We start from the raw sequence: 17,414 nt of genomic DNA, 5'->3' as shown, positions 1-17,414 counted from the left end.
TAAGAAATATTCATGTGCACCATATAGTACTAAATTCCACTGAATCACTAATTACAAGCCATTGGTAGTGATTTTAGGACCTCATACCAGGATTGAAAAAAGGATTGCAAATATGCACAGTGCTGCGGGCTATTTCAAAGTGGTTACAACCACCAAATTTATTATAATTCAACTACTACATATCAGAATATCCATGTACTGTTCCTGCTTGTCAGCAGGACATTACTCAGAATTTGACAGACGCAAAGTAGTCTGTCTTCAGTTAGATAAAGTTCTACGTCTGTGGGCAGTTTCCTAATTATAGCCATATGACTGCCAAAGTGAACCCTGAACCCTCCACCCCATGTTACTGAAAGAAAGTGAACCCTGAACCCTCCACCCCATGTTACTGAAAGTTAGTACGCCCCCCCCCCCCCAACACACACACACACACACACACACACACACACACACACACACACACACACACACACAGAATACTTGTTGTATGTCATTTTACATGTCCATACTTAAATTTACTGCTGCCATCTCATAAGAATATAAAACACTTCTCATCCCATACAGTAAGTCTTTCCTGATGTGCGGTTCTGGGTGACTTTCTGAAATCTACCCCTTTTCCTAGAACTCTCCAGTCCTTTTCATTCACCCCTCTTCCTTCCCCTTCAATCCTTCTGCCTGAAGAAGGAGCCACAGGCTCCGAAAACTTGCCAATTACAGCCGTCTTTTACGTGTGTGTTTTGCTGCCGCTTGAGGAGTAAATTTTTTTATTTATCTAATTAAATAACTTAAAATGTGGTGTACTGAAATGTGCACTCCATCATGAGCTCTACATACAGCTGAGGTCCTCTCCTTGGAATAGAGAACACTGGGTTAGAAGAAGTGATCTGCAGGAAGACAAGTCAGTGTGACTCATTCTGTCTCTATTACGTGAAGCAGTATTGCCATGGCTGGACAGCGGCTTTCACTCATGACAGCTTCTTTTGCCATCACTTCTAGCCATTCTTCCTGCCAATGGCTTAAGACTCAACAGCATGGAAGCAGCATGCTGGGAGATTTAATATTTTACTGCAGTGTGTACTTGACGGGCTTCCTTGGATACCATATAAACTTCCTTATTTCTATGGATTCAACATGCCCTGTTCCATTAGTCCAATACGGGAGGTCTGCATCATCTGAATCACTTTTTTCTGCTGAATACATGTGAGAAATTACTGAGAGGGCACTAAAGAAATTGGAGCAGATGAGAAAATTCTTCCTCCTGTCTTACATTTGCATCATATGTCCCAGTGCCTTTAGGAACAAAAACAGTTTTGCACTGGAGACTGAAAATTCATCTGATATGCGAATCCTAAAAATATGATCAGGGAAAATGACTGAGTAACCAAGAGAACTCCACTATTTACATTCATCACTCTTCACTGTAATAAAGTATTGTACTTGGGTACAATATTGCTGAAAAATGATTTAAAAGCAACACCCGGAGTTCCAGGTTTATTGTCATGTCTAACACAACTCAAGGCCTCTTAAGAAGCCAAGGTGGTAACTTCTAGATCTCCTATACTGCTCTTTTATTACTCTATGTATCTAATCTGTCTCTGTCATTTATTGTCTCCTTCCCCCCCTCCCCCGAACCTAAATTACTCTATTCTCACTAAGAGAGAACTCAGCAGTTACTCCCCCCTCCTCTTCTCCAGCAGAGGTTTACTGGTGAATACCATCCCATCATGTGCTGGCAGCTGTGTTGATATCTGCTTTTTAATAGCTTCTTTCATATGATTTATATTATATCCACAACCTCCCACAAAAAACTGCCTCTCTTACTTATGATGCAAAATATAGCTCGAGTTTATTTAATAAAACCAGTTTCCACAATGATCAGGGTGATTATCAAACAACAACAACTGAAGGCAACAAGTGTTCAGTAATCAGACCAAAAAGAGGAATGTCTTTTTTAAAATTCACAATGATGATGAGTACATTAAGCCTTTTTCCATCTCCTTTTTTTGTATTCTGTATGACTAGCTGCAAAATAAGTGAACAACCTGAAACACATATTCAGTTTTTGGCATTGTCTCTATTTGCTGATCATAAACCACAGGTTTAGCTAAAGGCCAGTACATATCATCTTTTTCATGATGTGTAAGGAATAACTGTAACAATTTAACATTCCTTATAACAAGATTTATTTCAACATTTTTCTATAAATGGCTCAAATTTCACTTATGTATAAAAAAGTAAAACATACCTAGAGTTCTTTTGTGTTCATCGATAACTGTTATACCAGTTGGGACTTCTATAACCTTATCTTCACCAGGCTTCCCAAGAATACTGGTACGCAGACTATTTCCTCCTGAAGCTGCAGAAATGCGCTTTGTTGGGAATTTTTTCTGTACATCTTTCAAGGTTATTCCTACAAAATAAAAATTATTTTAATATAGCAATATTTACCTTAACTATTTTTATAAACTCACCCTAAACATTTTTAAATCGTCTTTTTTCTCTTTCTGAGATGCTATTTTAATGTACTTCTAAAGTCTTGTCATAAACCACATACATCCATGTGGTTGGAACATGAAATATACATCAACCGATTGCACTCACTACATGAGTATAGCTCCTATTCCTGCATCGTAGTATCCAAAATATAAGTACCTTCCTTTGCTACAGCATAGACATCTCCTCCTTTGCCACCAACACCACCATATTTTGGAAGACCGTTACCACCAGAGCCACCTTTGACATGTATTCTCAATGAATCGATAAATTTACCACGCAAAAATTTTCTTGTTGCCTGTAATAGAAATTTCCAAAATAGTTATTAGCACCATATGCTTATCACAAATAGGAAATTTGTCTTTAATAGCTATTTTCAGATAGGTTCATGACAAAGGCATCAGATTCTATCATTTCACCAGAAGAGAAGGAAAATAATGGTATTTATTTTACTATCTATCTTGTTTTGCAACCTCAACAGGACTTGCTTATTGCTAGTACTGAAAATTATAGAAGGAAACTTTCAGCAGAATGCTTGCTGGTGGTAGGTTTATAGCTTTCATGATTAACATACAGGGTGTTTCAAAAATGACCGGTATATTTGAAACGGCAATACAAACTAAACGAGCAGCGATAGAAATACACCGTTTGTTGCAATATGCTTGGGACAACAGTACATTTTCAGGCAGACAAACTTTCGAAATTACAGTAGTTACAATTGTCAACAACAGATGGCGCTGCGGTCTGGGAAACTCTATAGTACGATATTTTCCACATATCCACCATGCGTAGCAATAATATGGCGTAGTCTCTGAATGAAATTACCCGAAACCTTTGACAACGTGTCTGGCGGAATGGCTTCACATGCAGATGAGATGTACTGCTTCAGCTGTTCAATTGTTTCTGGATTCTGGCGGTACACCTGGTCTTTCAAGTGTCCCCACAGAAAGAAGTCACAGGGGTTCATGTCTGGCGAATAGGGAGGCCAATCCACGCCGCCTCCTGTATGTTTCGGATAGCCCAAAGCAATCACACGATCATCGAAATATTCATTCAGGAAATTAAAGACGTCGGACGTGCGATGTGGCCGGGCACCATCTTGCATAAACCATGAGGTGTTCGCAGTGTCGTCTAAGGCAGTTTGTACCGCCACAAATTCACGAAGAATGTCCAGATAGCGTGATGCAGTAATCGTTTCGGATCTGAAAAATGGGCCAATGATTCCTTTGGAAGAAATGGCGGCCCAGACCAGTACTTTTTGAGGATGCAGGGACGATGGGACTGCAACATGGGGCTTTTCGGTTCCCCATATGCGCCAGTTCTGTTTATTGACGAAGCCGTCCAGGTAAAAATAAGCTTCGTCAGTAAACCAAATGCTGCCCACATGCATATCGCCGTCATCAATCCTGTGCACTATATCGTTAGCGAATGTCTCTCGTGCAGCAATGGTAGCGCCGCTGAGGGGTTGCCGCGTTTGAATTTTGTATGGATAGAGGTGTAAACTCTGGCGCATGAGACGATACGTGGACGTTGGCGTCATTTGGACCACAGCTGCAACACGGCGAACGGAAACCCGAGGCCGCTGTTGGATCACCTGCTGCACTAGCTGCGCGTTGCCCTCTGTGGTTGCCGTACGCGGTCGCCCTACCTTTCCAGCACGTTCATCGTCACGTTCCCAGTCCGTTGAAATTTTTCAAACAGATCCTTTATTGTATCGCTTTTCGGTCCTTTGGTTACATTAAACCTCCGTTGAAAACTTCATATTGTTGCAACAACACTGTGTTCTAGGCGGTGGAATTCCAACACCAGAAAAATCCTCTGTTCTAAGGAATAAACCATGTTGTCCACAGCACACTTGCACGTTGTGAACAGCACACGCTTACAGCAGAAAGACGACGTACAGAATGGCGCACCCACAGACTGCGTTGTCGTCTATATCTTTCACATCACTTGCAGCGCCATCTGTTGTTGAAAATTGTAACTACTGTAATTTCGAAAGTTTGTCCGCCTGAAAATGTACTGTTGTCCCAAGCATATTGCAACAAATGGTGTATTTCTATCGCTGCTCGTTGAGTTTTTATTGCCGTTTCAAATATACCGGTCATTTTTGAAACACCCTGTACATACATCCAGTTTTAGAAGGCACAAGATTGGAGCCAATTTTATGTAAAACAGTTTGAAAATTAGATACTTAAAATAAATTTATAATTTTGGAAAGGAGTAGATGTGCAAATCTATGAAAGGCTTTTCAAAAACCTGCAGGTATGAATGAACGGCCTTTCAAAAATAATTTCTCTGTTGCTTAGTTTTTACAGCAGCGTGATATGGATCTGTATGAAAGTCACCACAGTTAGAGAAACTTCTCAATTTTCTCAAAGTTCACAGATTCATTTATGTTGTCACTACAGTTTTCTTCTGAAAGAATGATATGCCTTTTTCAACCCGACTGCCCCTATCAATGTACAGAATATGTGCTATAGGATGCTACAATGGTGTTTTGCATTGTGCTCAACTTAAATATGAGGGTATATTTCGAAAGGTAAAGGCTCTTTGTTCATATTTAAATGTTTCCACTTCAGAATAAATTTGTACAAATGCTGCACCATCTATTAATTATTTTTGAAGCCATGGAAGTAAACCGATGCTCCCCACCAGTTGTGATGTGTACACAGCAATTTGGTTTATGTGTGCAAAAGGATCTACAGCTGCTCAGATTCATTGAGAATTGGGCTTGGTTTATGGCTCTGCCAAAATGAGTGAAGGAAAGATTAGACAAGGATGTGGAGACATAAGAAATTGTAGTACAAATGTGGATGATGAAGAGTGGAGAGGTGGGCTGAATATCCAGATCAATGAAATCATACAAGTGCACCAAAAACTATAATCTAAAAATGAAAACAATCAATTATTGACAAAATTATTTAATTTTTAAACAAAGATGATGTGACTTACCGAACGAAAGCGCTGGCAGGTCGATAGACAGTTTGCCTGCCAGCGCTTTCGTTCGGTAAGTCACATCATCTTTGTTTTTACATATATTTTTCCCACGTGGAATGTTTCCTCTATTATATTGATATCATAAATTATTTAATTGGATAGATAAAAAAAATCTACCCACCAAGCGGCAGAATAGCTGATTAACACATTCCAGCCCAGGATAATACTGAGTCAGTGCTGCGCTCCGAAGCTGTTTTGTGGAGGGAACAACAGTACCAGGATTGGATGTGATGGCCTGGGAAATCTGCTAGGCTGGTGGGGTAATTACAAGCATTGACGGCTGAGGCGAGAACTGTCGTGTATTACTGTAAAGAGTCTGCATCTGAACAAATATGTTTGCCTCGGATACCAAGGCTGTATGGGAGGGAATGTTTGACATGGAAAGGATGGCAACTGTCAAAATGTAAGTACTGTTGTTTGTTGGTAGGTTTAATGTGGACGGAAGTGTGTAGCTGCCCTTCGGTAAGGATGAGATCAACATCAAGGAAAGTGGCATGGGATTCGGAATAGGACCATGTGAAATTTAATTGGGAGAAGGTAGTCAGAGTTTCCATTTCCTAGACCATCTGAAATCCATGGCCATCTCACTCCCACCACACACCTTGCTTTTCACCTCTGACGCCACCTCCATCTATACCAACATCCCCCACATATATGGTCTGTTTGCTGCTGAACATTTTCTCAGTCAGCACCCACCTGATTCCAAATCTAAGACATCCTTCCTACTTACATTAATCAGCTTTCACCTTTGAGAGGCAGTCATACAAACAGATCAGGAGTACAGCCATGTGAACCAGGATGGCTCCTTCCTATTATGACCTTCCATGGGTCACTTGGAGGGGGCTTCCCTGGGATCCATAAGTCTTCAGCACGTGGTTTGGTTTAGATACACTGATGACATCTTTACCATATAGAGTCATGGTTAGGCTGGCCTGCTAAAATTCCTGGAATCTCTGATTATCTTCTACCAATTAAATTCCACATGGTTCTACTCTGAATCCCATGTCATTTTCCTTGATATTGATCATGTCCTTACTGAAGGCCAGCTCCACATTTCCGTCCACATTAAACCTACCAATAAACAACAGTACTTACATTTTGACAGTTGCCATCCTTTCCATGTCAAACGCCCCCTCCATACAGCCTTGGCATCCAAGGCAAACGTATTTGTTCAGATCCAGACTCTTTACAGTAATACACGACAATTCTCGTGTCAGCCGTCAATGCTTGTAATTACCCCACCAGCCTAGCAGATTTCCCAGGCCATCACATCCAGTCCTGGTACTGTTGTTCCCTCCACAAAACAGCTTCAGAGCACAGCACTGCTGACTCAGTATTATCCTGGTCTGGAATGTGTTAATCAGCTACTTCGCCACTTGGTGAGTAGATTTTTTTATCTATCCAATTAAATAAAAACTATAATCTGATCAACAATTGACAACTGGCACTCTGGTTGATTAATTTCCTAATAATGTATGCACCACTATTTATGTGACTGTCGTGGAATAGCTTGGACGGTGCAAATAGTGTGGAAGGTGGCACTGAAAATGCTTATCGAACAACATAGAGAACAAATACTGTCAATATGTATTGTAATTTTGTGGGTTGCTATTGGCAAGCTGGGGAAGATATGTTGTCTCACAGTGTTATGGGTGATGAGACACAGATATCTTATACGAGGGTACTGTTAAAACGATGTCACTTCAGAAAATAGTTAGTAGTTTGTATACAGTGAGTGTTTAAAGAAACAGTATTGTAAAACTGAAAATTTAACATGAAGGTTTCTGTTAGATTATATATATGTATATATATATTTAAGATTTTCATAAAGGCTCAATTCTCTTAACAATACCTCAAATGACTTTATTCAACTTTTGGTAAACAAACACCTTCAGAAAGAAACTATACAATTGATTTATATAGAAATATGTCTTGGCATTACTTCCATCAGCAACAAATTTCATGAAGGTTGAATAAAATTGGGCATTGTTCCAAAAAGCATTGACACTGCGTGCACCATGATTCAAGAGGATCAGCACATAACATAGAGGCAACCTCAGCCATTCTGATGACCACAGATCAGTTGGTGTAAGAGAATGCATAATCCACATAGAATACTCTTAACAGGAGAGGAAACTTGGTATATTCCCATGAATTGAAAATCAGGCAGCAAAAAACTTTTTGGGTGTACCAAGACAAATCAAAACCAACAAAAGTGGTTTCTTCACAAAGTACTTCCAAGAAAGTAATTGCTTGTTTGTTTTGTTAAACTAGACTTGTCATGAGGATCAAAATACAGTTAATGCTGAATGGTATACAACAATGTCATCCTCAAATCAGGAAAAACAACTAATAATACATATCATTCTTCAGCACAACAAAGCCAGCTGTCACACAGTATGTGAAACAATTGATTGGAGAAACATAAAATTTATGTCTTAATCCTCACATTAACTTGATATATCACCTAATGACTTCTTTTCATTTCCTCATGTCCAACAAAATATATGTGGGTTACGGATTTTCACTGCCTTGAGAAGCCGTTAAATCTTCCCAAAATCATGAAAATCAACAGCAAATTTTCAACATGCTACATGAAATGCTGATGAGGGATGCACACTACATAATGACGACCCATCACAAAGGCACACTCCCTTTTGATACTTTGTATCTCCCCACCACCTCTCAAGTTACCTGAACACCACTCTACCAAACATGGTTCAAATATCAAACAAAAAGCAAGAAGGCATGCACTGTAATGATATAGGCCGCCTTCTGTTCCTTAGTTATATAAATGTCTTACAGGCCTTATGTTGTTTGCAGATGACACTCATGTAACAGTGACCAATTTTGAGGAATATCTGTCTACAACAATGGATCAAGTCATCGAGTCCACGCATTCATACTTCAATTTCAACTGGCTGGCTCTTAAAGTGAAGAAAGCAAGTTACATTCAATTTGGAAAAACGAATCAAAACCAAGATCTCCAACTGATAATGAGTGGAGATGTGTCAGCAAGAGTATGATGTCCAAAAATTTTTAGGAAAGTATGTTGATAAAGACATAAACTGGAAAGACAACATAAGAAAACTCCTTAAGTTTGGCATGTTTTGATCTGTGAATCATTTCAAAAGTATCCTCATAAGGTGCTAGAATGGTTACTTTTGGTCACTTCCAGTCCATTGCAGATTATGGAATAGGTTTTTGGGGTAAAACTAATAGTTGATTAAATGAAATTTTTACATTGCAAAAAAATGCTATTCAAATCTTGCAACATAGCTCTATAACTGCTTACTGCAAGCATGCATTTGAAAAGATGTCTGTTCTCACAGTACACTCATTATACATATTCACATGTGTGTTGATGACTTGGGCTAAACCTGGAGGTCTGAAAACTAATAGTGATTACCATAGTTATAACACTTACAACTGTGGGTCCTTCCATGTACAGTGAGCAAGAACAGCTCATACTCAAAAACATGTGTGCCACTTGGGTGTCATTTTTTTATAATGCACTGCCAACGTACACAAAATGTTTGGAGAAGGAAACAGATTTGAGCAGGCAGGGCAAAAAAACATTTCTTGTTGAGAAGTGTTTTTACAGTGTAAGTAAATATGCTAGCTTACAGAAATACTAAACCCTTGTCTATTGTTGAGTACTTTTTAACCTGTTAACAGATGTACAATTTATGCTGTGTGTGTATCTTTGCACAATAATGTTTCTGCTGTTGGTTTCTTGTTTTCTCTGTTCCAGATGCAGTGCAATTCATCTCTTTAGAGAAGAGAACTAGTTGGAAAAGTAGTTGATGGATGCAGTATTGGCGGGTGTTTGTGTATTTTTTTTTTTTTTTTTTTCAGAAGTGTAATATAATGTTTCACATTTTAGTCTTTTCTGAATATTAATATAACACTGTTTATGTCACTGATTATAATTCTTGTGCAAGATATAAGCTCTTTATGGGCAATGCACATGTGATTTTTTTTACAAATCATAAACCGAGTCAAGTTCTTAAAGCAATGTTAATGCTCTGGCCTCGTATTCGTGAGGAATGGGATTCGCACCTCATTTGGCAATCCTGACTTGAGTTTTCCATGGCTGCTAAGGTGAATGCCAGGACTGTTCCCCTGATAAGGCCATTGTCACTTTCCTGTCCTGTACTCACATAATACTATCCAACTTTGTAAATGTTTTATATACGTATATACTATTTCTGTAATATATCTGACATGTCCTATACTGCTGTGTTGAATGGTCAAAAGACAAATAAATAAATAAGACAAATTAATTAATAAATAGACAAGTTTGAAACAGTCTGCATCTACAGTATGTAAGATGTACAAAGTGTTATACAGTTAACAGCATAGTGCAGTGTCGCTAACTGCTTTTAAGTGAAACTTGTAGGAATTTATAAGAAAGCAGCAGTGAAGCATTGCATTAGTTACCAATGGTTTGCAGTTTGGCAACATATACACTATGAGATCAAAAGTATACGGACACCCCAAAAGCATATGTTTTTCTTATTAGGTGCATTGTGCTGCTATCTGCTGCCAGGTATTCCATATCACCGACCCCAGTACTTATTAGGCATTGTGAGAGAGAGCAGAATGGGGTGCTCTGCGGACCTCATGGGCATTGAACATGATCAGGTGATTGGGTGTCGCTTGTGTCATATGACTGTACGCAAGATTTCCACACTCCTTAACATCCCTAGGTCAACTGTTTCAGATGTGATAGTGAAGTGGAAACGTGAAGGGACATGTACAGCACAAAAGCGTACAGGTTGACTTCGTCTGTTAACTGACACAGACCGCCGACAGTTGAAGAGGGTCATAATGTGTAATAGGCAGACATCTATCCAAACCATCACACAGGAATTCCAAATTGCATCAGGATCCACTGTAAGTGCTATGACAGTTAGGCGGGAAGTGAGAAAACTTGGATTTCATGATCGAGCGGGTGTTCATAAGCCACACATCATGCCAGTAAATGCCAAACGATCCCTCGCTTGGTGTAAGGAGTGTAAATATTGGACAATTGAACAGTGGAAAAATGTTGTGTGGATTGACGAATCACACTACACAATGTGGCGATCCGATGGCAGGGTGTGGGTATGGCAAATGCCCAGTGAATGTCATCTGCCAGCATGTTTAGTGCCAACAATAAAATTCGGAGACAGTGCTGTTATGGTGTGGTCGTGTTTTTCATGGATGGGGCTTGCACACCTTGTTTGCATGGCACTATCACAATATGGGCCTACATGAATGTTTTAAGTACTTTCTTGCTTCCCATTATTGAAGAGCAATTTGGGGATAGTGATTGCCCCAACACGATCAAGCACCTGTTCATAATGCACGGCCTGTGGCAGAGTGGTTACATGACAATAACATCTCTGTAATGGACTGGCCTGCACAGAGTCCTGACCTGAATCCTATAGAACACCTTTGGGATGTTTCGGAATGCCGAATTCGTGCCAGGCCTCACTGACTGACATAAATACTTCTCCTCAATGCAGCACTCTGTGAAGAATGGGCTGCCATTCCCCAAGAAACCTTCCAGCACCTGATTGAATGTATGCCTACGAAAGTGGAAGCTGTCATCAAGGTTAAGGGTGGGCCAACACCATACTGAATTCCAGGATTACCGATGGAGGGTGCCACGAACTTGTAAGTCATTTTCAGCCAGGTGTCCGGATAATTTTAATCACATAGTATAGGTTATAACAACATGTACACACAAGGATTGCAAATTGGGCTCGCCATGCTCCAAAACCTACACCACACTGTGGTAATGGCCAGAGTGGGCAGGTTGATGTCACCACACCAGGGCAAGTAACTGGAGCAGTAAATAAATGGCTGTGAAATTTGAGGCAGATTCATTCAGAGTCCAGCAGCAGCAGCACCACCACAACACCAGGGCCATGTTAGACAACGAGATGCCTGAATACCAGCAGCTGCAGCTATGGGTTCGAGATGGGGTCAGGTCAGCCACTTTCTGCAGTAAGTCTCCTCCATGGGAGACTTCTGCCTGGGGGCAGCAAGTTGTGTCCTGTGCAAGGCAGTCTTCTCATGTCTCCATAGTGGACATGAGCCAGGCCTGAGTTAACCAGGTTCAGCCGCTCAATAGCAGAATGGAGTGGCAGTAAGAAGAAGAAGAAACAAGCCACTGATGTCAGGGCCTTGGCCCACTGGCAAACTGCCTGCCACTGCTTGGCTTGATGTCAGCATCACAGGGCTCTGACACATGTACTTCTCCACCAGGACAGAAGCTAGTCACCTGTTAGCTATTGCCAGCCTGCTGTGCTGGAGTGGGGCGTGTCTGCCTCACAATATCATTGACAAGATTTGCAATTGAAATCTAATAAAGTATTTCCACCAATGTGTCACCAATAGTCCATCTCTACTGCTCACCCTGTTGAGTGGCATCAGAAATTGGCCTCACCCATAAGGATTGGTGTCAGAAGTGTTGATGTCATTGCCTGTGGACAGAGGAGGTGTACCACTCCCTGCAGCACAACATACAAACCACAGCTTATGGTATCTTCGTTGTGGGATGAGTGAGACTACTGTTTCTGATTTTTGACAATCATGGTTCAAGAGTTAGGAGTCAACATAACTGTAAAGTTACTTTTGTGAGACCAGAGGAGCCAGTGGATAACTCCCAGTTTAAGGGTTTTAGTATCCCCACCAGTACAGGGAGTCTAGGTCACTCATGATTAACACATAAGAAATAAGTATGGTAGTGTTATTAACTATGGACTGTTCTGTTCTTGTTGTCACTGGGTTGTCGTTGTTGCTGCTGAATTTGCAAATGTGAGTAAGGGTGATACTATGGTGAAATCAGAGAGACAAGGTGCTGTAGGTGAGGAATTTGGGCAAACATTAGTTGATCAGGTAGCACAGTTAAGAGCAAAGAATACGTTTATAAGCTAGTAGAAAAGGATGAGGAATTCTGGTGGTTGTAATTGCAGTGTCTAAGGACAGATTCAGCAATTGCGAAACTTGTTACCTCATTTTCTGGTAGGATGCCGGGGATGTGTTATTGCTTGTGGAGGATCTCTTGTCATCAGCTGACATAGGTGGTTGGTCAGACAAACAGTTGTTGCAAATCACAAGATTGCACCTTTTGGGAAAGTGAAGTCCTTTGTATGACATATGGAGGCACTGAACAAGGTGCAAACTTTTTTGAGCAGCTCAGGCAAGGGTTGGTGCAAAGTAATAAGAAGCAGAATAGGGGGCAGTTCATCTGTGAGCAGTTTAGTATAATTTCTAAGATGCTGAATGAAGCCATAGAGAATTTTGTGGACACGATAAAAAAATTAATGTGCATATGTATGGAATGACTTGGAGTGATGAGGCAAACAAGGTAGCAGGAAGCCAAGCAGAGGGCACTCAATGCTTTCCTGACATGTTTAGCAGTAGGAATGTCTGGGAGGGCGCACAATGGTGCACCTAGGGATCTCCATGCAGCACTTAGGTTAGCAATGGAATTTGAAGGAACTGATGCTGTGACAGGGCACTTTAATTTTGGGTGTATGGGATGTGTGCAGAGCAACACCACAACCACTGAATAATAGGGGTGGTACGAAACAGCTTCAGCATCATGGGACTAATGGTAGTGGAAGTCTGGGTGGTAATTAGCACCTGTTAAACTCAAAAGTTCACCAGAAATGCCAAAATGGATTCCCAATAAAAGCAAATGCAGTGAATATGAATGCAGAGGCAGAATGTGTTATAATGGGTGTAGTAGATGGTAAGAAGTATAAGTTTTTGTTGGATATAGGGGAACATGAGAGATTTAGTAGGTAAGAGACAATGGGCCCCGCCACATTATAATTTGCATGGAGTATAGGATAACCATATATGGCCACTGGGGTCCATAATGGTGAATATTCAATTGGAGGCAAGCAAGTTTAGGCAATGTGTAGAAGTGGTGTCTCATGTAAGCATTATTGCTACAGTATGATCCTAGTGTTGGACTTTCTGCATCAGCATCATGCCATAGCTGACCTTCAATGAGATGTGGTGGAACTTAGAACATTCCAGTTAGGGGAAGCTGTCATCACTGTTGATCTGCTGCGAGGAGTGTCTTTTGTACAGGGCAATCCAGTTCAGTCATGAGTGGTGATATTAAGGCTTAATTTGTAGGGCGCCAGGGCATGAACAACGTGATGAGTAATGTGAGCAAGTACTGGATAATAGGGTAACAAACACACTATGGAGCTGTATAAACAGCTGTGACTTTTGAGGCAGATTCATTCTGAGTCCAGCAGCACCACCATATCACCAGAGCCATGCTAGGCAACAAGGTGACTGGGCACTGGCAACTGCAGTCATCTTGACTGACACAGGGTTGCGTCACAGGCCTCCTGCACTAAGTCTCCTGTGTTGGCGGCACAGTGCCGTTGACTTGCCTTCCATGCCTGCCACCACCAGGTTCCTGCCAGGGTACAGCACGTCATGTTCTGTGCATGGCAGTTCTCCCTCATCTCCACGATGGACTCGAGCTGGTCTTGAGTCACCTGGGTGCAGATGCTCAACAGCAGAATGCAGTGACAGCAAAAAGAAGAAATTTGTCGTTGATGTCACGGCCTTGGCCCACTGGCAGGCTGCCAGCCACTGCTTGGACTCACATCAGCGCTACAGGATGGTGACGCATGTATCTCTTTCCTGTGTGCTGGCCACTACTGGCATGTCACGCCAGAGTGGGGTGTAACTGCCCCACATTGTCAATGCTGAGATGTGTAAATGAAGTCTAATAGAGTATTTCTCTCGACCACCAGTCTGTCACTGTGCACCACCGGACCATCACTCCACCACTCACCATACGGGTGGCATCAGAAATTGGCCTCACCCTCACAATATAAATTGGCTGGTGCAGGAAAACTCAGACAAATATGACATTAGAAATCTGTTGGTTGACATTTATATCCACTGCGAATGGCACCTATACAGCAGGGTTGTTTTTAATGTTATGTAAGATATGAATCCAGTTTCAGGATTCATTTTCAGTCTTGGCTAGTATTCCATCTCTAACAAACTTAGAACGAAATAATTTTAAATGGAGTGTACCATGGGTCATTTCATATGTAGACCATAATTGCATTATTCAGAGACAATGCTATAGTTTTAGCACCACTTCTAAAACTCCCCATAGTGAATCAGCTTAACTATGGGAACTATCTTTTTTTTTTTTTTTTTAACAGGAATGAAAATCTTTTGTCATACTCTCATACATCTGTGGACGTTCTTCAGTTTTATTAAATTGTCTACATGAACACTAAACTGAATGTGATACCAGGCACTTTATATATTTTCATAATGTTAAAACACAATTTCAAGTCACTCTGGCTCATCTTCAGATATTCTCCTTACAATTCATTTTCATGCCTGTCACGAATGATAGAAGAAGTTGAAATTGTACTATTGTAAAATATTACATAAATCTGATTACTGCAAAGAGTGTTACAAAATAATGAAAACACTTCATTTCCAAGAGTAGATACATTTTAAGTTGAGAAACTTGACTAAAATTAGTAATGAAACAATACACAAATAATTGAAAAAGTTGCAATCATTCACATATTGCGAACATCCATTGTTGCACTTGTGTCAATACACTTATTGACAAGAAATTTAAACTGTAAATCTTACAATTGTCCCATTTCTGTTTTGTATTCAAGCTAGGCCAATAGAAAACAGTTCCCACACACAGATAAGAGTTAATATGGGAAGAAAAATTATACAATAAATGATACTTTTATAACAGTTGCCGAAGTAAATCAGCATTTAGACCTACATAAGGCAGTAAAGAACCTTTCTTGCCATGAACACAAGATTTGCACAAAAGAGGGAAGATTGGACAGCAGTTTTAAAATGTAATTTGCAACAAGAATTAACACAGATGTTTTCATTCTCACATAAGATAAGTAATATGGTGCAATAACTTTTTAGCTTCATGATTAAGAAGCAAAGGATATCATTAATTTGAGGCACACTGTTATCTTGGATTGACACAGATACATACCAAAAGAGTAACATGTGAGAAAATCAGATTTAAAAAGACATTCTACAAAGTGAAGAGCAGCAGCAATGTCATCATTAGCACAAGAAATATTGAATTACGAGTGTAAAAGATAAAAGTATACAATGAATTAAAAGAAAGATATAAAGAGATAAATAGGTATCAATAAACTAATACCTATAAATGAAACACTTTAAACGGGCCTACACAGGAAAGAAAAAAAAAAAAAAATGGAGAGTGAAAGGAGAGGTTTAGTAATAGATGTGGGTGATATGTTAAAAGTGCAAAAATTAGTAGTCTACAATGAAAAATGCAGATTATCTGTGGATTCACTATTCATATCATTTTCACTCTGACAGTGTCTATATCATCAAATAGATTTAAGTGATATGAAGCATCAAAATTACACTATTTTAGGCTATTCAATTAAAATAGTATATACGTCATGTAAAGAATTTGTTTGTAGCCATCCAATGACTTGTGCAACAAAAGGAGAAAATACCATCTTGCAAACAGTACAATGTACATCGTGATGCATGTAATGTCACATTCATTTGACCGAGCGAGGTGGCGCAGTGGTTAGCACACTGGACTCGCATTCGGGAGGACGACGGTTCAATCCCGTCTCCAGCCATCCTGATTTAGGTTTTCCGTGATTGCCCTAAATCGTTTCAGGCAAATGCCGGGATGGTTCCTTTGAAAGGGCACGGCCGATTTCCTTCCCAATCCTTCCCTACCCGAGCTTGCGCTCCGTCTCTAATGACCTCGTTGTCGACGGGACGTTAAACACTAACCACCACCACCACATTCATTTGACGGACAATGTACTAGGGAAACAAAATTATGACCCATAGCATTAAATTATATAACTTTTGAAAGGAGACAAATATGTATAGTGGATCAACTGCAAAGCGTCAAAATAAGGAGCATCAACCGTTTGGGAGCGGTCTTTTATGTACAACTGGTTTGACTTTCTTCTTGAGATGGAACGTGGTTTCACAGTTATTCGGTTGACATGTTAAGTTTGTGGAAGCATTTTCAAAAACGACTTATTTATCTATAGCTATTGTATAGGGCTACCAAAAAAACGTACGTAAGTAAACAAAGGCGCTGCTGTTGGCACAGTATAAGTTACGAGGTTGTTGCAAAATGAACAGGTACAATAATTCGTAAATTGACATTTGGTGGAGTTGGAAGGCATGTTGATGAGATAATCCAAAAACTGCATTACAGCTGATTTGATACTGACGTTATTTGCGGATCATGCCAGAAGTTCTAAATGTTTCAGGAATTTTATTATACTATTTCTGAGTGTCCACACAGACTGTTGGGAATGTTTTTAAAATATGTACCTTATGTTTCGACGCAGCGGCTACAACATAACTGAATACTACCATTACATTAACGTTTCAATCATAACCAATTACCACTGTTTTGTTTTGGTACACGACGATTTGTTTATTTACATCGCAGCGCGTACATTATCTTTGACATTGACTTAAGCAAAGGGTTCCCTTGGCGCACCCGAAATTTTATGTACATTCGATAAGTATTGCATTACTAGTTGGCTGAGGTTCATGTCATAAAATTGCGTCTATCGTTATTGACATAACAGTGCAAAACATCCAATATTGAAATCAGCAGCTCGATAAGCTGTCAGTTGCAGGTAACTAACGAAGCAAACATAAACTTTTCTTTACTGTAGTTTTTTACTGTAATGATGAATTCGCGTTTGCTTATGTGAAAAATGGGTAATTTTCAAGAATGTTATCCTAACGAAGTCGCGGGCTCCAAACGATAGATATCGAAATACGATTCTAAACCGATCACGCGACTGAGGTGGCGGACGGTATGAGCATGTTTACAGTGGTCACTACATCAACGACAAAAGAAAAGCGTTACT

The 17,414-nt window shown here is 40.1% G+C and overlaps 1 protein-coding gene across 1 annotated transcript in view; it reads right to left on the bottom strand.

The window, feature by feature from the left end:
* The window catches only part of LOC126252972 (GTP-binding protein 10 homolog), a 79,969-nt gene extending 62,952 nt beyond the window's left edge, over nucleotides 1-17,017 (bottom strand). The window contains exons 1-3 of the mRNA XM_049953993.1: nucleotides 16,864-17,017; nucleotides 2,653-2,791; nucleotides 2,246-2,410 (exon numbers count right to left, since the gene is read on the bottom strand). Coding sequence (XP_049809950.1) covers nucleotides 2,246-2,410; nucleotides 2,653-2,791; nucleotides 16,864-16,908 — 349 coding nt within the window. The 5' untranslated portion in view covers nucleotides 16,909-17,017. The remainder of the gene's footprint in view (nucleotides 1-2,245; nucleotides 2,411-2,652; nucleotides 2,792-16,863) is intronic.
* Nucleotides 17,018-17,414: the final 397 nt, after the last annotated feature.

This window comes from Schistocerca nitens, chromosome 4 (assembly GCF_023898315.1).
Source record: "Schistocerca nitens isolate TAMUIC-IGC-003100 chromosome 4, iqSchNite1.1, whole genome shotgun sequence".
Taxonomy (NCBI): domain Eukaryota; kingdom Metazoa; phylum Arthropoda; class Insecta; order Orthoptera; family Acrididae; genus Schistocerca; species Schistocerca nitens.
This window is presented reverse-complemented; position numbering and strand designations above follow the sequence as displayed.